Raw genomic sequence first — 23,019 nt, forward strand, 5'->3', positions numbered from 1 at the left:
AGTCAACAATCTGCCTTCTAAAAGCTGAATAATTTCTTTGGAAAGGTATCCTAACTTATGTAGTGGAGTCTTTCCCTGGTGCTCGTATCTTTGCCGAGTATAAATGATGTTTTATTAACAAAGTTCAGGAGGAGCATGGTCAAATAATCTATCCAATCATCATGTCATCTCAACCAGCTATCAACAATCAGTAATCAACATATCTACCCAATCAGCATGAGTGCAGGCCTATTTATAAACACAGTCAACTCACCCATGATTCCTTAAAAGTTTTCAGCATCCCTCCACCACCCCGTCTCCTCACACTCACCTAGTTACTTCCTAAACTGCAATAGGGCGGGGGTTCGGGCCAAATACCGAACTCGGAGCCCTCTCCCTGGACAGCATGCCAAATATACATACCATTTATTCAATATGACTTATTTGTACGTGTGAACTTGTGAAATATCAAAGTTGTCACCCCCATGACCATGACACTAGCCTATGAAAAGCACATTGTTACGTCAAATATACGTTCTCTGGCCATTCTCGTCCACCTGAGTGACCAGAAGTCTGGTGGTTCTCCACTCAGTCATAGAACCATGGTTACATAACTCCCCGTTCTACTTTCTTTCATTCCAGACCGTCAGAGTATCCTAATTTATCTTGTGGAGGCCGCATACCAAAGCAGTCACGAGGGTTCCACTGCCCATCAAGTACAGTTGCAACAACAGTTTAAAAGGATCATCTTTGATTTATACTTAATTGTCTCTGAGAAACATATGCAACAGACACTTTGTCAATGCTGAATTAACCTTTATTCACGTTGAAAATCCTTTGTGACAACCACAGAGCACACTGGAGGCATTGTAGCCACATTAAGCCTGTAAAATCTGGCAAACGTAGATGGAGTATTCCACGTTGCTACATCACAGATGTCAGATAGCTGCACACCATGAGATGGTCCTCACTGCAGAACATGAGATCCAGGGGGCGAGGTAGCTTTAGTAGCTTTCTGGGCATCGAAAGTGTTAATTGTCTTGCTGGCAATGCAGGCCTCACTGAGCCATCGGATTTTATGAAAAATCTTAATTTGTGTTCCGAAGATGAACGAAGGTGTGGAACGACATGAGGTTGAGTAATTAATTTAAATTTTTGGGTGAACTAAGCCTTTAAGATTTTATTGGTCATGTCAATCACAGTACTTATTGCTTACACCAAACACTGATCCCTAAACCTACCCGTCTTCACCCCCTGGATCTGGATCCAACCTCGCTTCCTGGATCTTGTGTACTGCAGTGAGGAGCTACTGCACACCATGGAAGTGGCAACATGGCATTTCACAAAGGCTGGAACTTCATGACCTGTATTAAAATAAATATGCATGATTACTTCTGTCACCCAATGAGATAATCTATCCTTAGACACAGCTTCTGTAATATTGCTGTGGAAATTATCGACCTTTTGAGGTTATTCGTGGTCTGTTGTAGTTGTTTGTTAATGCTTTTACATTTCTTTTCAATTTCCTTTTAATATTCGATGGTTGAATAATGTCATGTCACTGTTCCCAGTTTTTGAAAATGCTTATTGTGTTCATAGAGTCAACTATTCGCTGATTGTTTACAGTTTAACGGGAGTTAATCCGATAATTCGTGCTAAGTGTCATGGGGTGTAAGGTGGATAGGCTGTCCACCTGAGCATCATGCACAGGGGTGATGACTTTGATATTTGCTTGGCAAAGATATAAGCACCAGGGAAAGACTCCACTAGATGAGGTAGGATATCTGGCGGTCCAGAATGAATGGAAGTAGAACTGTATTTCACACTGCAGTCAGGATTGACAGTTGTATTCTGATAATAGTACCTATGTAATGCCAAATATCAGTGAGTAGAGGGCGCTGTTCAGTAAATTTTCAGCCATACTGATTGCAAAAGTCTTTTAGCTGTTAATTTCCACCATTATTCTCCCAATCACATATAATTTTAACTATTTTTATCTAGCTTTAACTGAATAATTTCTTTAAAACATTTCACATGCATAAACAGGATGTGAGAAATAACAGGTCAGGCTAAATTGTCTAATGCTTGTCTTAATCCACACAAATCTCATACTCATCTAAAGCTTTGAGAAACAGTAGGGTGTCAGTCAGCTGGAGACAGAGAACAGAAAACATTGATACAGGTGCTTTTAGTTTTAGTTTCTTTTAGTTTATTTTAGTGTTTATGTTTGAATGATACTGACAAGTTTTCACACAACTGATAAACAGACAAACTCTCAATACTACTAGCATGTTTGTGATGAATATGCTGGAAATGAAAACAATATCAAGCACATGACAATATCTCAATGTAAATATAATGGAGTTTGTTTTTTCTTGATAGCATGATCTTTTCTTATTCAAGATTTTCTTATTCAATTGCAAAGCAAGTCTGAACAGTAAACTAATTCACACAGAATGCAACAGTATAATATTGGATGGATCCACTAAAGCTTACAGTCATATTTGGTTAAAGGTTTCCATATGAGATCAGGACACTGCCATTGAAAGCCTTCCCTTTCATACCTATATCCAACATAATTTAATACAATTACTGACAGGATAAAAAACAATTTACATACATTTTTTGGTAATCAATTTATATTAAGTGACATTACAAAGACATCTGGCATAAAAAAAAAAAATGGTATATGAATTTTCACCTTCTCTATGATCTGGAGCAGATAAGCAGTGAAAACACAGAAAACCTTTGTATTAGGTTCCTCGTCTTAAAGAGAAATAATTCCTCTGATAAACCAGCACATGGGATAAAAGAAGGCAGACCGTCTCCTCTGATTGGTTCAGGTCAGGTCAGCAGGTTTTTAGCATTCACTGGCCCTTGCTGTAAAATAGAAAAGTATTAAAGATGAATGTCACATTTAAATATTTAATAAACTGATTTTACATGTTCAGGATATTTGTCTATAGATCAATCTCTTACACTGAGAACACATGGGGAACCAATTTTTCTGGAGGCCTGAGAAAAGTGGTCAGCTTATCAACTTATAATACACACATATATATTATTTATGTTTCTTTGGGTCGACAATGTCCTAATTTAGTTTTTCATGCCAAATCATCTGTCTGACAAGACATTTTTTGCAGCTTAGTTTAAAAAAAAAAAAGCTCCTTTTTCACCGGAAAGTTTTGAGGTTTTAAAATTACAGCATGTTTTCATTGTACAATGAACTCTTTAATCTTAAAAGATCAAGGAAAATTTGACACTCATGACCCCTTTAAATAATTTAAACTTAACTCAAATTAGCATAAGTTTTTAATTAAATTCTAATTCTTTTATTCTTCACTATAGACAATGAGATACTGAATAAAACATTTACATAGCACATCTTTGTATCCTGTTTCCCCATCCCCACCCTCAGGGATCATGGAGTGTAAATCTCCCAAGGGAGATATTATGACTCATCCTGGAAACCATGTGACTGGTGTTGTGGAGACAGGCCATACGGGCCCACCACTGAGCACAGACCCACTGTATCTCGTGGCATCACAGGGGCACTGGCACAGCAATAATTAGCAGATGGATTTCATGCGTGAAACGCACGGCCATCAGACCACACAGGTTTATAAGTGGCGTGTTTCATAAGGGCACTTGAGGGGGAGAGTGCTGATTTATACCAGGTTACCAGCACTGGCTTCATGTTACTGAATGCACAGGCAGATGAGGGCGGTCATACCTGTGTCATTGAGCATCGCTTGAGCGTTACTTCCTGTCCTCCTCCTGTCAAAAGAGAACTGCACTTTTAGAGCTAGTCAATGTACGTACTTTGATGAACATACAAGTAAAACACCACAATGTGAAACTATTAACTGTATAACTAATAAAATTAGCTGTATATTATTAATTTTATACCTTTTGTCCTGGTTGAATTTGCATCTACAGTGGCCACCTGTAATAATGACAAAAGATGTTTTTAAACAGGTTGCTGAGTGAAGCAAAAATATGTCCAGGTCACATTTCATGTTAAGATACAAAGGGAAAAAATTAATAAAAGCAAGCGAGCAAGAGTTATGACTGTATATCAACATGGCACGTCCTGATTTTGCCAAGTTAGACATGCTCCTGGGTCAAAATATTTAGTTGATCCTGGGACAACATTCCTGTCCGAAAATGTAGTCCTAACGATATCCCTAAACCTAACCCTACCCATAAGCTATCCCTAAAATCAGAGGGAAATAATAACACTGATGTAGAAGCACCTAATCCTGGTTGTAAGCCTAAACTGTAAAACAAAGATGTTGATCCAGGAACATACTGCACTTGGTAAAATCAGGTTCTGCAGCAGGACGTCTGAATATTGTCAGTTCAGCGGACTATGTAAATAAATCCAATGAGTGATTTCATATGATATCATAAAGTTCAATAAACAAGAAGTTAATATTGAGTAACTTACATTTTAGACACAGTATTGCCAGTTAAAATAAAAATACTTTTACAAAAATACAGTTCTAAACAAAACCGCCAAAACAGAACCACTGCAACACACAATAGTGGTGTTTTGTTTCTAAATGATTTGGTGTTTTTGAACAAACTGAGTGAATGATTCAATGACTTATGCTAAATTCAGAACTGTACTAGCATAATACTCTTACTATTTCTGCCAAAGAATGATATTGCATCATTTTTTTCTGCCAAAGAATGATATTGCGTCATCTTTGCAACAGTGTTGCCAAGTCCGTGGTTTTCCCGTGGAATTGGCCAACTTTTAAATTGTTGCACCCCCCACCCCCTGTTTTCTGGGCTAGTTTGATTGGCCATATGGCTAGCTTTTTTGCGCAGACCTGACAACCTTGTTTGTCACATCTAATCTTAACTAGGCTATGTACTATGTATGTTTGTCCAATTTCACAAACAGGGCTTAGACCAAGCCAGGATTAGACCTTAGTTCAATTAGGACATTTAAGTACCTTTTATAAACGTGCCTTAGAAAAAAAACATTACTGGTGTCCATCTTGAGACAAAACAATGACAGTGACATATTTTAAGATAAGTCAGTGCAAGTTGCTTCCAGTTAAAACAGCTCAAACATGCATTTTAGCCTGGGACTAAGCTTAAACCTTGTCTGTGAAAAAGGGGGTATATATCTTAAATCTTGTCTGAACAAATTAAAATCTGTTATCTGTAAAACTGAGTTGGTGAAAAACTCACTTAGGAGAATAGTGATGCCAATCAGACACAGAACTGCTGCCAAGATCAAACCTCCAACCCGAAGTCTGTGATAATCTAGTGAGAGACAGAATGAATGACAATTAAAGAAAATGTGAGATGATCTTCAGAACTCCTTAAGCAAGATTATGGGTGATAGGCTCAAACTAAAAGATCTGTGCAACTAACCAAAAGAGAAGGGGTCTTCCTCTGCTGCAAAACCCAAACCAGAGAAAAACATTAATTACTGTATGTAACACTGTGTAAAAATATTTGATCACAAGGATGAAAACAGAAACAAAAAGAGAAATAACAGAAAGAATTAAAAAGTGAAATCTCTTACATGCCTGCTGACCTTCCGCCAATACAAGGGAAAAAACTATGAAAGTAATATAGTATATTAGCAAAATAACATCCAAAGATTGATTGTTTATTATTAAAGGTGGAGTAAGCAGCTTTTCAAAAACACTGTTTGGAAGTTAGTCGGGCCGACACCAATAACAAATGTGTAGCCATTAGGGGACGCATGACGGTCGAGGAGACCGAACGAGCAAGAGGGAGATTTGAAAAAAAAAAAAAAAAACGAAGAACGTGAGATGGGACACAATACAAAAGAGCTCAAAAGAATATCACTGGAATGTTTTTATGGTTAACAGGTTTATGACTGGGCAAGCACTTTAGGACCCGCGTTTATATTAGAAAAGCTTTCCAACTCTGGAGAGAGCTAAGCAGGAAGGCCTGAAAACAGACGTGGAGGATGCTTTGATTCCGCTTCACACATGAGTAACACTGGGTTTGAGTGTCATTGATTGTCTGGAGCTGCTGTGCTGTTGGCGACTAACAACAAACTCTCGTTTGTATTTATTCTTGTGTACTGTATGTTCATTTTTTGTGCTTCCTTGTCATTCGTTCTTCATCTGCGCTTTATTTTTCGTGAGGCATTATTTTGTTGCGCGTCGGCTGTGATAAACAGACATCCACTCTCGCATTGCGTGTGTAACATTGGCCAAATAGTGAGAGTTGTGCAGATAAACCATTGCGCATTGACGACCGCTAGAGAATGCGGTGTTTAGCGTTATTGTTAGTGCACTTGCCTCGCCTCCCAGCAGCGAACGGGCTGGGGTTTGAGACCGACTCGGAGCAGGGTGGTTAGGATTGGAGGGTGAGTTTTGGAGACGGAGCAATAAAGAGAGGGGTGGGTTTGTTTGGGTTGATTTCAAATATCAACAATGTCCAACAGCGTTTTTGAAAATCTACTTACCCCACCTTTAATAGTTACTTGTGGTCTATACAGATAAATGCACCTATAATGAATTTACATTTCTCTAAAACATGGTAAGATACATGACAACAAGCAAATATTTTTAAAATCAAAGGCTACAGAAAAAGCTCATGTCAGTCTGTATATATATATATATAAAACAAATAAAACAATAAAATAAACAAATAAAAATAAACTCACGTGTCATGAAAACTAGTGCCAAAGTCTTCATCATGATAGTGTGGTTTTAACCTGCAACACAAAATTAGGTTTGCCATGAAAAATGAAAGGAAAAAAAAAAAAGCATAAAGGTAATATAGATGCATCTGCTCTACACAAAATGATCACTAATTTACTTTCTTAAAGGGAAAGTTTACCCAAAAATGAAAATCTTTTTCTCTCTGTCATGAGTCAGATTGCAGTGAAGTAAAATGGATTGTTAGTATGAGCTGAAGATTTTCACATTAAAACAAGTGTAATAATACAATTAGGGTTTGAAAGCAGATCATGTATCTGCTGCATACATGATTTGCAACCCACTTATGCACTAAATATAACATGAATCCACCTAATGCCTGAATTATTGTCCTTTGCCAGCTTCACTTCAACAAAAATGGGGTTAAATCAAATGATCACAATCCTTGCCAATGCATCTGATCTGATTAAACATACTGGAGCAACAAATAGCAGCTCTTGAGAACACAAAAGCAGACCTGGATCATATATCAACAATGGCCTGAAACATCTCTGCAACCAAACAGTCATCACCAACAAAACAGCTGCTAGGAAACACACATCAAGACGCCAAACCCCTTCTTATAAAAGACGACCTCTGTGCTAGAGGTTTACGTGATCTGACAAATGTATATTTACATCTACACTGTGAAAACACGCTGGAGCACCAATCCAGAGCTTAGCTGGGATTTTCCATTTCGTCTCCGAGAGACCAGAGGGAATGCTGTGCCCATCCCTATACCAGCACAAGATGATGTAACACCCTTCACCTTCAGCTTCCAACCATGGTGGCAGAGAAGGGGAAAAATAATGGGTTCACCAGAGACATGCTGAGACAAAATAAAGTCCAGTATTTCAGCCCTTTGATCAGAGAAGCCTTTGCCAGCATGAGCGGTGAACAAAGCAGCAGTTAATCTAGAGCTTTTCAGAGAGTCTCCAAAGAGGTTTAATAAATCCCCCCTTGTGTCTGTTTTTATACCCTATTGTCTTGCACATGAATTATCTCATTTCCTTCTTCTTGTAAACAAGCATGCCACATTGTGTCATGGATTCAAATTTATATAGAAGGCCTACTTCATTTTATGTTCTTAAGCATTGGTGCCTGATCAATTTGTTTATGTAAATCAAGTCAAATTAGCTTCTGTGTAGAACATGAAATTTGCAAACAGGTGCTAGTCTGATGGTGATTTCACGTGTCTATTAAAGAAATAGTGAACTCATTCTGTCATAATTAACTCATTTAAATACAACTGAGAATTCAGATCTTAAATGTTGACTATTTCGTAATATACCTCTACTGCAAAATTGTATTACTTTTCCGTCATTTTTTTGTTCTTTTAGTTGCTTGGCATATGTGGAGACTTTCACTGTCAGTCTGAGTTTTTTGTGTCGATTCTCTGTCACCTTTTCTGCAGGTTACGTAGTTTCTCCAGTAGATGGCGACAAGTGACACTCCTTTTTTGTATTGTTAGTTATGCTACGTTCCTACGGAGCCCCGGACATGCAGGAAAAAAATAGTTGGCTAAATCATGCGCATGATTTATAAATTGAAAGAACGAAATAGTAAATCGTGCACACGATTTAGTAAATCGAAGGAACGAATTAGTAAATCGTGTGCACTATTTAAATTTTTTTTTTTTTCCCATGTGTGGGGCTCTGTACATTCCAGATGAGATTGGATGTAGGAATAGCTATCCCAAATTAAATACCCCACTTCAGACCACAGCGAGTTCCAGGCAATTTGACGCAGTGTTGCCAAGTCCGCGGTTTTCCCGCTGAATTAGGCTACTTTTACACTGTTGCCGCGAGTTGTTTTTCGTGTCCACGGGTTGAATCGACCCAAAATAATGTGATATTTAGTCCCTGGAATGCAAATTTTACCAGGGGAGCCCCGCCGAAAAATGCAAATTTTACACCCTGGAACGCAATTTTTACCATGGGACCCCCCTGAAATGCCATTGGGCTAGTTTTAGGCTAATTTTGAGGAGCAATTGGGCGGATTTTGTTGTGAAAACCTGGCAACCCTGATCTGACTTCACGTTTACATGTTGACCACATGATGTCGCCATGATACAACGAGAGCATATCATGTTTTTGTGTCAATTATGGCAAAAACTGAATAAAAACAATATAAAATCGCTTTGAAATCATATGATAACCTAAACAGCGTAGGTTATTATTAGGCCTACATTAGCTTAATGTCTAATGTTAAAATTTGTTTTTATCTTGGCATCTTGGCAGTGACGTCAAATGACGCGTCTCGCTGAGGTTGTGGTTGATCGATGTACCCCGTTCACAGGTCGAATGTCCGACTTTGAGTGGCGTTCAGACGATATTTCCAAGAATGAGGTGGGAAAATTTAAATTCCAAGCTGTCTGGAATGCAGTAGTCATTCAATGACACCTCTGTCTGTTGCTAGGATGCACCACATAACAGTTACATTGCGTTGTTGCTTTGTCTGGACCTATTTCCTTTGGCGAATCAAAAACAGATTAAACACTATGTTGTGTCAAAAATGTAAGTTAATCAATATTGTTGTTAATTGAAGTGGTGTATAAGAACAATATCACACTCTTCGCCGGTCCGTCCATTTGAGACAGACATTTTGGGCATTCGTGGCAGGTTTTTTTTGTTTTTTGTTTTTCTCTCTCTCGTCTTCTTCCTGATTCTTCCTGCAAGTTACGTAGTTAAACCAATAGGTGGCGACATTTGACCGTAAGTTGAGTATTATTAGCGAGTCACTGAATCATTCTCAAGCGATTCACTCAAAAACAATGATTCATCCAGGTAAAGCCACTTTCTCTGTATGAATTCGTTTGAAACTAGTTTCGTTGGTATGACAAAAATAGACAAAGTAACTGTCAATATTATGTCTCATATGTAAGTTACTCATGATTCTTATTTAACTGTTGTATAAAAGAAAGATTACTTGCAATAGCGTTTGTCTAAGCATGATTTCAAGTGTACTTGCTTGAAGTGTTCTACCCACTAATCTATATGAATGACTTTTATATAGATCAGTGGTTCTACCATAAAAATAAGGCATTCATGTTGAGAATGATGCATAAAAACTGATTACTGAAGGAATTTTCATTTTTAACTACTCAAAGTTATTTTTTCCTGGAGATAAAAAAAAATAAATAAAAAATCACAGGCCACTTTAGCAGTATGTTCATAACTTTCTGTAAAGTCTTCTACATCTAATAAGTGTAACAGCAGATATTTCTTTTATCAGTACCAAGCAGTGCAAAGATAAATCTGCCAAGAATCTGTCAAGGAAAGCTGTTTCTAGGTATTTCACAATCTTCTTAAAGCTCATATGTTACTGTACAAAGAACTGAGAGAAAATGAGAGAGAGAGTTATATCTCACTGTTCTTGTTTTAGGCTTGGACAGTCTGGATGTTTTGGCACCCTCCTGCCAGAAGAATCACCCAGGGTGCACAGAGATAATAATGAAAGTCCTGTGATCTGGTACGGTCACGTTGGCTTGCCAGTGTGTGCGTGAGTCATGGGAAAGAATGAGGAATTGTGACCAACATCACTTCCTCGTCTCACATTGCAAACCGACCTTCCCTCTTTCAATGTAATGCCTTGTTTCTTTCTTTTTTGCAGTTGCCATAGTTTATTTATTCTAGGAACAATATTGTCTCTCAACCCTTTTTGCTCCTGATGTGCAGCATTAAATCCTCATTCAGGAAATGAGAAATTTAAACAAGATAGCCAAAAATATTGCTCACTCTCAGTGTCTGAGCAAGTCAATACTTATGTCCTGTATTGCATTTGCATGTAATTTGTCATATTTTAGTTATTTTAACAAACCCCTAACCAATGAAGTGTTAAATTTTGATGTTTAACTCACCCTGCACAGTTTGTGCTACTCGAATTGTGTGACTTGTTGTGCACTGCAAAAAAATGTATTTGTCTTGTTTTCCATTACATATAAAAATCTTATATCAAGATACATTTACACACAAAATGACTTCAGCTAAAAAGTCATGATTTCTGAAAAAAAAAAGATCAAAATGAAGTGTGTTTATGCTTAAAACACAAATATTTGTCAGTGGGGTAAGACAAATGAACTTATTTCAAAGGGAAAACAAGAATATCTTACCACATTAACAGATATTTTCTCTGTCATTGGGGTAGAACGAATATTGTTTTTGAAGTGTAAAGAGCTGTCTTTAGTGATCTAACTCTTTTGACTTTGTCCAGCAGGTAGCCACCGAGCAACCACCCAGAACACCCTAGGCCAGAGATGTAGCAACCACATGGAAACCTGCGAAAAATCATCCATAAACACCTTTGCAACCACACAGCAACATCCTGGCAACCCATAGCATCATGGTGGTGAGTTGAACAGAGTGCAGAAATGGCTCTGTTTGGATGATAGTTTACTAGCAAACCCAAAACACACACTTAGCATCAGTCCTACACTTCTCTCTCCTGATTAACAGTTTTTATATTTGGGCCATGTCTGCTACTGGTTTCTTGACCTGTTATTTAATGTTTTGCACATGTATTGAGACCGTATTGAGACTCAAACCCGCAACCTTCAGGTTACAAGTCCGACTCCCTAACCATTAGGCCACAACTGCCCTTGTGAAAAGAAAAAAAAAGAATTTGAGGTTAATTTGGGTTAAAAAACACTGTATCTGCCCAATAAATACTGGCGTGAACAGCAAGCTATCCGTTTGATTGGCTGGAGATTTGATCAATCTTGAGTTAATGGACACGCCTCCTTCTCTGCACTAATTTGATCAATCTAGTAATTATTGCGAGCAACAGCTGGTGTATGTTCTGTTCTGTGTTGAGGAAAGGAGAGAATTATGTTGAAGTAGCAGCTGGCAGGCAGAGCATAAAACACATTGTTCTCTGTTTTGTATTCTTATGTCATTTTTTTTCCCTTTTTTTTTTTTTCTAATCCACAGTAAACATGGTATATACATATTCACACTCCTGGGCAAAAAAATGGGCCAAGCTGAAAATGGCAAAACAGTAAGCTTTTAATTGTCTTAACCACAAATTATTGGTCAGGAATTTAGCAAAATTTAAGCAAATCACGACTTAAAAAGCCATTGCTGTCTCAGAAAAACATCAAAGACATAATGAAGTTTTTGGCAGAAAATGGGAAATTGTGTATGGAGTGATGAATCACGAGTTGCACAGTGATGCTCCAGAGCGGTGGCTTCGAAAATTTACTGAGAAATATAATAATAAATGCATCTCTACCACAGCGAAGAGAACAAGTAGAGATGGAGAACAAGTCCATCAGGCTCATGTTTTGGCCTGGACAAATCTGGAGTCCAGATTTGAACCCTATAGTGAATATTTAGTCTCACATTAAACTCAAACTAGCTGGGAGACATTTTTCAACTACTCACGGACTGTTTGAAGCCATTAACATTGAGTGGAACAACAACACTGACTCTTATTCCTGTAAAAAGCGGTCTGCAAGTTGGGGAAGGCTATTCCATGCTACTGTAAGTTACTATCTACTTTATCTAATTTCCTGACCAGTGATTTGTGATTAAAATGGTTAAGACCATTAAAAGACCACTAAATATTTTGCCATTTTTGGCTTGGCCAAAAGAGAGAGAGAGTAAAATTTGACTCCTCATAGGGTGACATCTTTGTCACCCTATATATATGTGTGTGTGTGTATATATATATATATATATAATATAAAAATCTGGAAAAAAAAAACCTGGCTCTTCCAAGCTTTATAATGGTAATGAATGGCGCTCGAGATTTTGAAGCCCAAAAAAATGCATCCATCCATCGTAAAAGTAATCCATACTGAAGTGAAGCGATGGGTTTTTGTAAGAAAAATATCCATATTTAAAACTTCATAAACTATAATAACTGGCTTCCAGCAATGGCCGTCTAGTTCCAGTGGAAGAGTGACCTCTGACCCGACACGTTGACGAACGCGGAAGCACAGACAATAGAGCAAAACAAAACACCAGTCACGAATTAGAAGTCTAAAACAAGAATTTTTAAAGAGGAATGTTGGGGTGTTTTGATAAGAGAAGAGGAACTTGAGTTTGAGTCCTGTTTGCTTGAACTGCGAAAGGCATCTACTCTCATCTAAGCTTACGCACATCCTACATCGTACATTGCACTTTTTTTGGGCTTCAAAATCTCGAGCCCCATTCGCTACCATTATAAAGCTTGGAAGAGCCAGGACATTTTTTAATATATCTCTGATTGTGTTCATCTGAAAGAAGGTCATATACACCTAGGATGGCTTGAGGATGAGTAAATCATGGGATAATTTAATTTTTTTTGGTGAACTATCCCTTTAAGTCACATTTGTTCTCACCTACTTTGTCCAAACACCCCTCACCTCCATATAAGAGAACTTAACACAATCACATGGCACACAAAGGATGCACACCATGTACACAGGAATCCAGACTGCAGCTATATTAGGAACAAAATTCCACCCCTGAGAACAGGCTGTGAACTTTGAAGTATTGTATGATTATACACTCCAGCACAAACACACTGACAGATGCCCTTTAGTAACACAGAGCATTTAAAATGGAGAAGTAAAACCTTGTAGTTCAACAGTGTTTTTACTGACAAAACACTCCAGAAAAGTCATCAACTAGATTTGTATTGAAGTTCACAGTGCTTTTAAGCTCTTTGCAGTTCAGAGTGACGCAGGAAGAAACGAGACATTCTACTGAAATGAATCACTCTTCCAAAAACCACAATCCCGCCCTTTCCAGTAGTTAATGTAGTGCTTTCTTTGTGCTCCCTTCAGCTAACAAACGTCTGTTTCCATAAGCAGATCATGCAATAAAGCCAACACGCTGAAAATATGGCCATGAGCATCTAAATGTAACCCTTTCACAAAAGGTTAACCGAACAATAGACAAATATTTGTGTTTTGAGACAGATGGTGGGCTGTCATGGTGCATCTCCAACTTTAAACATCACGTTAGACTTGTCAGCTCATGATTTAGCCTCCATGTTCCTTATTCAGATGTTCACAAATATAAATTTGCTAAGATGTCTTACTAAACTAAATGAGTCCAATGTAGCAACACTAAAGATGTCAATAGAACTAAAATAATTACACCAATTTTAATAAAAGCACCAAAAGTCAAATAATATTCAATGGTGATGGGATATAATTTAAAGGCTGGGGTGTTCAGCAAAGAATTCATGTGCCTGTGATCTTTAAAAGCTGCAGTGATCCAGGACGCAGCTGTTGTCCAGAGTGAAGCTGCATGACATTCCAGTTTCCAAGTTACTGGAGGACATACAGTGAGGTCCAAAAGTCTGAGACCACCTTGAAAATCTGGATTTTTTGTTTTGTCATTAAAGCCTCCAAATAAATTTTTAAAAGTTTTTTTTTTTTTTTTTTTTAAAGCTATAACATAAAATTTTACAGTCAGATGTTTATGCTTTTATAGAAGCACAAGATGCTCTTTGCATCATTCTCAAATCATGCTAAAGAACATGATCATCATATTTTGCTCATGCAGCTCCACTGTTGCTCTCATTAAAGCAAAAAGGGAGGAACCAAATACCAAATTCATATATTTTTCAATTTGACTTTTCACTTATATTGTTATGCTTAAAATTAAATTAGTATTAAATTAAAAAAATGCAAAAGCAAGTGCATTTTCAGTAGTGCTTCAGTCTCAGATTTACAGACCATACTGTTTTACTCAAATAATGCCTGATTATCTTTTTTTTTTCCTCTTTTTTTTTTCTTTACTCAAATAATGCCTGATTATCTCTTTTTTTTTTTTTTTTTTTTCTCTCATCTTGAAATTTTACGTACTTTTTAGTATTAGCATTATTAGATACATATACTTTTTTCTTTTATATTAATGTCAAACGGACTAACAGCTGGAAAGTATGTCAAAGGACACAAAGATTCCACATTAAACACCAAGTAAAGTATGTCCACAAAAACACTTAAAAAGGATTCTGAATGCTTAATTATCATATTTCAATACAATGAACTTGATTAAATCCATCAGCCATAACATGTTTCAGTATATAAACATTAAAATGGTATCCAGAACCGATTACTCACCTTTATCAAGGAGAAAGAAACTGAAACGTTGAAGTTTGAAAAGTGGTTGTGGAGGAACCACCCTTAACACATGTAAAGATCTGATCTAGACAGACAGAAACCAACACCCTACACAATCCGCTCAACAGGTTGGCTCAGTCCTGAGTGGGTTGAGTTTTGAATGAAAGATCCTTTCTCTGGGAGAGCAGCTCTAATAGTTTTTAGTTTGTTATGCACGTTCAGGCTGAATTGATTCTGCTAGTGGGTGGACACAATGATTCAAACAGACTCTTACAAAAGTGTTTTCTGCATTGATTTTTCAGCTGTGTTTTACTCAAAATTTAAATTATGCATTGAATTGCGTTGTGTTTTAGGGTTGAAGGAAATGTTCATAAACATAACAGAAGAGGGACTGGTAATTTTCCACCAGGACATTATCCATCTTTCTATGGATTATTTACAGTGTACACTCTTTAAAATAATGTTCCAAAAGTGTGTTTTTGAAACAGTGTCGTAGAAGAACCATTTTTGGTTCCCTGAAGAACTTTTCAGTGGCCAGTTCTTAAAAGAACATTTTTTTTCTTAGTGTAAAGAACATTTTAATGATTTAAAGATTTTTTTTCCACCATAAAGAACCTTTTGTGCAAAGGTTCCACTGGTGTTAATGGTTCTTCATGGAACCATAGATGCAATTAAAGGGATAGTTCACCCAAAAATGAAAATTCTGTCATCATTTACTCACCCTCAAGTTGTTCCTGTATAAATTTCTTTGTTCTGTTCAACACAAAGAAAGATATTTTGAAGAAAGTTTGTAACCAGGCTGCTTTGGGGCACCATTGACTTCCATAGTGGAAAAAAAAATACTATGGAAGTCAGTTTCAGTTTCCCACATTCTTCAAAATATCTCCCTTTGTGTTCAACATAACAAAAAAAATGTATACAGGTTTGAAACAACCCGGGGGTGAGTAAATGATGACAGAATTTTCATTTTTGGGTGAACTATCCCTTTAAAGAGCATTTATTTATAAGAGTGTGAAACAGTTGAGAACAGGTCAAATAAATATAAAAATTAACAACTATTATTATTATTTTAACGTACCCCCCATGCTTCAATAATGCATTTCAGCATTTGATTCAATGTATTATAAAAGTTATTCAAAAAAAGACATTTGAGCTTTATCCTGCTCAAGGCCAGCCAGTGTTTAAACATCTCTCAGCCAAAATGACCTCAGGCATAAAAAAATGACTCCAAATGCATATTTGCAGGCCCATAGTTGAGAATCTTTATTAAAGCGCCACTGGGAGAGATTGCTGAAAATGTATAGAATAATTCTACAAATTCAAAATAACAGCAGCTCAGTTTTTTGGGGGCAGGAACTATGATTAATGAATAAAATAAATAGTTGAAAAATGTTGAAACAATGGAAAAATTACAATGAAATAAAGTACAAGTGAGAAGTGAAGCTAGTTAGTTTCTAGACAGTTTCTTCTACTCAATCAAATTTCCAATTTGTAAGCTTCAGCAGATGAAGTCCCTGATCCTTAGATTTTGCTTGCATCTTCTTCATCCCTATGTCAAAGAGATGAGGTGCATTTTAAATAAGTTTTTTTCTCTTAATAATATCAAAATGTACATCATTTTACTGAGATGTAAATGTGTATGTGGCGCTGAGATCAGGTGACCTACTTTCTTTTTGGTTTGCACTGCCCCCCTGTGAAGAGAACAATCTGTTACTCTTTCTGTGAGTATGTAATGTCAAACATAAGGTTCTTGTTAGGTACAAAATGCATGTGTAAAAATTCAGAGCTACTTACAACACAAAACTGTAACCCCTCCTGCTACAAGCAGGCCTGTGAAGACCAAACCCCCGATCCTCAGTGCCTCATAGTCTAAAAAGAGCACCAGTCAGCAGCTTGCCAATTTTAAGACTGTTTAATACTGTATAGCTTTCATAATTATGAAAAATGTATTATATTTATTAAGTTTTATTTATTAGGAAATCATGAGCATCTGCCTCAGAATACTTACTGTAAACAAAAGGATCTGCAAAGGCAAAAGGAGAAAAGTTAGAGTGCCCCTGAAAACAGACAAAAATGCTGCCAGAAATGTTCTCATAGCATAAGACTGCTCAAAAGTTGAATAGTGATATAAGAAACAAACTTATTTCTGCCTTACTTGCTTCAGCTTGACCAAAGAGTGCCAAGAAGACTGCATATGAAAATAAAGATTTGTGTCAAAACACACACACATATACAAAAATAAGGAAATAATTACTGACATTAACAAGCTAATAAAGTATCAAACATTTGGCAAACTTTGGACTTGAAAAAAATTTATACACTGAATCATTGCAATCCTACATTTTAAATAAGCAATTTTAAGTTAAAAACAAAATCATACAATATATAATGTAATGACAACTTAATACCATAAAAATACTGTATTGTTAACCATAATTTACTAAAAGCTATTTTTCTTCCATCAGATCACTAAGTCCAAGTATAAATGTGGATGGAAAGTCTCGTTTGAATGTTTGACCTTCAGGCCCAAGGGCAGAGATCTGTGACCTTTACTGTGTACATAAATAGTCATGACTTACCTGTAAGGAGAACTAGTTCTGTGAGCTGCTTCATTTTTACCTCTCCTGATCAAAGACACACACACACACACAATAAATGAGACATTTTTTTTTTTCTCCTAAAGGGATTGTCCACCCAAAAAAATAAAATAAAATTCTGTCATTTACTCCCCCACATGTCATTCTAAACTCAATTTAATGACAGTAAATGATGACGGGGGCTCTTAAATGACAAAAAAGCACCATAAATGAATCATAAAAATGATCCATACAAATTGTGTAAGTCTGAAGCTGCACTAGCTCTCTTTTTGGCGCAGTCATGACTTCATAGCATTGTCAGATGTCAGACATTGTTTAATATGTGAGCGAATTGTTCTTTTGAGTCATTTCTATGAATCACTTGATTCAGATGATATTTGAATCGGACTGATTCAGTCAATTGTCCAGTCAGCCCACTGGAGTGGTAGATTATAAGTGAATGACGACTTAAATTTAGGTCCGTTTCTTACACAAAGCTTTCATAAGACTTCAGAAGACAGTGCCTATGTATGGACTTTATGATGCTTTTTTTCAGTCCCCGTTCATCTTCATTATATTGAAAAGAGTGGCCAACGTTTATGGAAAAAACAAGTCTTACAGATTTGATTATCATGAGAGTGAATAAATTACAAAATTACAACTATTAACAACTGGTAACACTTAAGATAAAATATTTCAGGTTTAATTTTAAATAATTTTTCAGTATACATCGGTAACAAAGTCAGCGTCGGCTACTTGCAGCACTTATAATTAGATCTAATATGTTCCTTTCCCATGTGCAGGTCAGCGGTGAGACGCAGACCTATGAGACGAAGAATGTTTGTTAAGAAACTCCAGCTGTAAACGCAGCTGAGAGAAAACAGCGCTCGTGTTTTAAAAGTAAACAGAAATGGCGGGTCAACGCAGTCAGGACGCAGCGCGTTCCAGGACACTGCTGGTGTACCCTTGAACGCCTGCAGGTGTTTTGGAAAATTTGCCCTCCCACCTCCTCTGGTTCTGGAATCATCTTGGAGTGCTTTGGATCAGTAAATCAGCACTTTCTTGATCTCACTGACCACACATGTGCCCTGACCGATGTCTGGATGAAACATTTTTTTTGTTGCATTAATGCATCTTATAGGGTAAAAAAATGACTATGATTATCTTTTAAAATAAAATTCCTCTGAATTAAGCCTTCACTCTTAAAAATTAAGGTTCCAAAAGGGGGTTGCCATAGAAGAACCATTTTTAATTTCCTAAAGAACCTTTCAGTGAACAGTTCTTAAAAGAAGAATTTTGTATCTTAGTGTGAAGAACACTTTAACACTTTTTTTTTTTTTTGCACTATAAAGAACCTTTGAGCAGTGGAAAAGTTCCATGGAGGTTCTTCATGGAACCGTCAATGCCAATAAAAAACCTTTATTTTTAAGAGCGTTCCAGAGAATATTTAAATTTCTTGTAAAATAATTCTCGAAATGTCCACATATCTAAAATACCATGGGGTCACCTTCAGCTTTCGACCTGATTCTGAGAGAGAACAACTTCATAGCAATATCAGAAGTAACAATGCTTAATATGTGAGCGAATTGTTCTTTTGAGTCTTTTCTATGAATCAGTTGATTCAGATCATTGAATCGGACTGATTCAGTTTTCTTATAATCACCTACTGAATTGTCCAGTCAGCCCGCTAAAGAACCTTTATATTTAAGAGCGTTCCAGGAAATATTTGAACAAATTTCATGTAAAATAATTCTTAAAAGGTCCACATATCTAAAATGCCATGGGGTCACCTTCAGCTTTCGACCTGATTCTGAGAAAGAATCTTTATCTAATCATTGTTCATTTTTAGGTTAATTAATAACTTAGAGCATGGATTATGTATTTAATCACAAACAGCATCGAATCAAACATTAATGAAGATTTTCTAAAGATCCTCACTGGCCTGCAAGCTAAATCAATAATAGTTCTTCATTGAATCATTCCCATGTCACATTTAGCACAATCCATTATATAAAATGACCGTCATCTTACCTTAGCAGAGGAACTGATGGCTCTCTGAGCGGTAGATGTTGGATGAGGCTCCTCAGGTAGGCTAAACTCACAACCTTTCTGTCTTTTCAATAACCTTTAAAGATAACTCCTCCTCACTGTATACACATAAACAAAGCACAGCATATCAGATTGATGCATTTTGGGTGTGTGCATCATGTCATGGCCACTATTTAGCCCAAAACATAACCTGTGTGTTGATGAATTACACACATGCAGCTTAAAAGATGTAAGCCAACATGAGTACACTGACAAATCAATGTCCTTTAAACGTTCTTTACTAGAGGTATTAAAGCTAATGTCCTTTACCCTACAGTCAACAGTAATGTGACACCCTTGGCAAATAGTGAAAAAAGCCTCAAATTAAATAGAAAAATAAAAATATATATATATAATATACTTTTTACAATATATGTAATTATATATATATATGATTGTGTATACAAAAAAATAAAAAATATAAGAATAATATTTTTTAATAATTATATAATTCATATATAATATCTAAATATTTTGCAATATATGTAATTATATCTAATATATCATTGTTTATTATGAAATTATATATATTTATGAGATTTGAGATTCTGTAAAAAGTCATTTTGATATTATAATTATGAAAAAGAGAGGGATAAACGTCATTTTTTTTTAGTGTTTAAACAATGTGTTTCATGCTTGTTCAATGAACTCTAACTCTAATTTTGCACATGCACCTGTGGAACAGTCCTTAAGACACCAACAGTTTACAGGTGGAAGAAACTTAATGTCAGTTCCAATAACTTAGGACTTTAAAGAGACCTTTGTAATGGCTTTGGAAAACACCAGGAGAAAGATTCCCAGGGTTCCTGATCACCTGTGTGAACATGCCATTGTCCTGCAAACACTGAGGTCTTGTGATAATATTAGTCCCATGCAAATCAGCATCTCAGTGATTTGGCGGGGTCGTATATAATTTTTCAAGGTTTTTGTTTCCTGTGTGCCTTTTTATCCATCTTTCGCAAAGAATGGAGTGTTTTGGCAGTATTTTTGGTGCTGGGTGATATCGCTATACACCATACAAATAACTCTTGCAGAAAGAGAAAGCTGAAAACCATCCGAAGAGTGAAAACAAGAAGAATGATTAGATGGAGATGGATGACATGTATAGTAGCATGCGATAAGGAACATTCTTCTGTTTATGATATATCATACAGCTAGAACTATAACGACATGTTACACAAAGCCTTGATATCATATCGGGGAGATAAGTCAGTAAATGTGGGGGGGTCATTTCTAAATCACACGAGGTCCCCAGATAATACTAATCCTGTGCAAATAGGGCTTAAAGTGCCCCTATTATGGATTTTTGAAAATTACCTTTCATGTAGTGTATAACATAGCTCTAATTGAATGAAAACATCCTGCAAAGTTTTAAATCTGCAAGTGCATCGTATATATAGTTATTGTCTCTCAAAAGTAAGAGTCGACTCTGAGTCAATTAAACGAGTTGTTTGTAAAACAAATTCCAAGCCGTTTCGTTGTGACGTCAAAACTAAACGTTAGCATATTGCCACCAGGGAAAACTTGAAACCCCTCAAACACTGCCAATACGTGAAGAATCAGTGGTTAAAGTTTATCTTTGCAACGATACTACAGCAGTATAGCCCGAACCTTGTGCTGTGTTCCCGTCATTTTACTGACGACTGCTTTTTCAACCTAAATGCGTTCAACGAGGGATTCGCAAGCCAGTTGTTATTGAAGGATGGGTCAGTACCCAGTTTATTTGGACCAGCTTCTTCACAACCTGTAAGTGTATGATTAATAATTGTTGCTGTTATGTTCTCTGTAGCATGCACAATATGTATTTATTTGTGTGTGTTGTGTAAGCTCCGTGCAGCTTGTAGGTCTCTGGCTAACCAGCTAACAGCAATATGTGTTCGCTCGCAGTTGTCTAGAAATGTGTCAGATGTTTGTCATTGTTATTACTTGGAGTTATGATAAAGAATAGAGCAATACGTTGGTGTACAACTGCAGTGCTTTATCAGTAAGTTTCTGTGTAAGGCTAACGCATATACCATGACTGTTTGGGTGTTTACCACCGAGCTGTGGGCTAGGTTCGCTAACATAAACATAAAACAACTTATTTCCTCTCTGAATCTTTATTTTTAGAACAGAGCGGAGCACCATCATTATTAGAATATAATGTAAGTGATGCAAGCACTATATACTGTACTCCGTGTTAACCAGCAGAAGTCATCTGACCAATCGCCGCAGATTAGCGTCCTGCAAAGGAGGGGTTTGGAAAAATGAATCGTTGAGCAAATCGTTTGAGAGTCGTAAGGTAAAAATAAATGCATATTATAAGACAATGAAAGTGTTTTTTGACCTTGCATGCTTGTAAACCTGTTGTTGGGGACTCCCAAAACAAAAATAGGAACCTTTCAAATGCCATAATAGGGGCACTTTAAAACAGGAAGGACACTCCGTGCAGTGCCAAACCATGTGTAAACCATATGTCCCCCCAGATGTGTTTGAGAACTTGAAAGTGTCTTGGTGGAAGAGTGGAGTAATATCTCACAGCAAAAGCTGGCAAATCTTTCTCAGTCCATGAGGATGAGATCCACTGTAGCACTTAAAGCAGCTGCTGGAAACGCAACATACTGACTGCTGCTTACTGACTGATACTTTTGATATTAAAATTTGTCATGTTTATATCTCAGTTGTTGAATCTTTTTATGTTCAAACAAATAATATTTACACTTAAGAAATTTGCTGGAAAAAAAAAAAGCAGTTGAAAGTGGTAGGACATTTCTTTTTTTGCTAAGTATATAATTTTTTTTCTCATTATATTTTGGTAGTCTGGATAATATTATGCATTCTATTTTGATACATGTCATATAATTGTGCATTGCCAAAATTGAGCACATTTGCAGAAGTTCACAAGCTAAAATCTCTGGAAATGTGTCAAGGCAAGTAACCAAATGAGTAGTTACAAGCAAAGTTTTTTAGGGTGTGCGCTTGAAGAATCGTCTTAGTCTTAGCAAAGAAAATTTTGAATAACAAAAGCATGTAGTCTTCCATCTAAACTCACTACAAGCTCAGATAAAGTGGTGGATAGGTGGATTTTTTACTGTACCAATTACAGTCATGCACAGTGAGAACAAAAATCTGCCCTACTGCACCATTAGAGAAGAAATGATATGTCCCTAACCACAGTATTTAAGAATGCACAGTCAGTCAGGGAGGAGCTGCTCTCCAGGGCATCAGCAGCATACGCAGTCATCTAAAAGATTTCTCATCCATATTGCATGGAAAAACTCAGTGAATCAACAGCTTACGTGACTCTTTCATCATTACTTGTGCTGTGATGATGTTAAAGAAAAAAAAATTAACACGAAAAAAAAAAGTCACACGAACCAAGACTGGCAAAATGACGAGCTAATGCAGTTGAATGTTCTTCATGACTTTTCCTAATTTTTTGAGAACCCGCTATAAACTAAATTTGATCATTGTTTCTTCAAACACTGAAAAATAAACCTGTTGGGGGTTTAAGAAACACAAGTAAATGCAATGAATTCTCACATGCCAATTTTTTGATTGATGTACACACTGTAGAAATACACTAGACACATGTCTGCCACTTGTTCATTTCAGTTTGTTTTATTGTATTATTCTAAAATGT

General features: G+C 36.6%; 2 protein-coding genes across 2 annotated transcripts; both read right to left on the reverse strand.

Annotated features, from left to right (window-relative positions):
• Window positions 1–2,165: 2,165 nt before the first annotated feature.
• On the reverse strand, window positions 2,166–14,932 carry fxyd3 (FXYD domain containing ion transport regulator 3). Its single transcript, XM_051865527.1, has 8 exons — window positions 14,734–14,932; window positions 6,644–6,694; window positions 5,525–5,560; window positions 5,371–5,394; window positions 5,185–5,259; window positions 3,889–3,925; window positions 3,713–3,756; window positions 2,166–2,859 (listed from the first exon to the last, which is right to left on the reverse strand). Exons 2-8 carry the CDS (start codon window positions 6,675–6,677, stop codon window positions 2,840–2,842), a joined length of 270 nt encoding a protein of 89 aa, XP_051721487.1. The 5' UTR covers window positions 6,678–6,694; window positions 14,734–14,932; the 3' UTR covers window positions 2,166–2,839.
• Window positions 14,933–15,971: 1,039 nt separating this feature from the next.
• On the reverse strand, window positions 15,972–19,445 carry fxyd11 (FXYD domain containing ion transport regulator 11). The gene is made up of 7 exons (XM_051865528.1): window positions 19,341–19,445; window positions 17,313–17,357; window positions 16,889–16,921; window positions 16,742–16,756; window positions 16,528–16,602; window positions 16,400–16,424; window positions 15,972–16,282 (listed from the first exon to the last, which is right to left on the reverse strand). The coding sequence occupies exons 2-7, from the start codon at window positions 17,344–17,346 to the stop codon at window positions 16,255–16,257; spliced, it is 210 nt and encodes a 69-aa protein (XP_051721488.1). The 5' UTR covers window positions 17,347–17,357; window positions 19,341–19,445; the 3' UTR covers window positions 15,972–16,254.
• Window positions 19,446–23,019: the final 3,574 nt, after the last annotated feature.

The sequence above is a fragment of the Ctenopharyngodon idella genome, chromosome 16, assembly GCF_019924925.1.
Source record: "Ctenopharyngodon idella isolate HZGC_01 chromosome 16, HZGC01, whole genome shotgun sequence".
In the NCBI taxonomy this organism is placed as follows: Eukaryota; Metazoa; Chordata; class Actinopteri; order Cypriniformes; family Xenocyprididae; genus Ctenopharyngodon; species Ctenopharyngodon idella.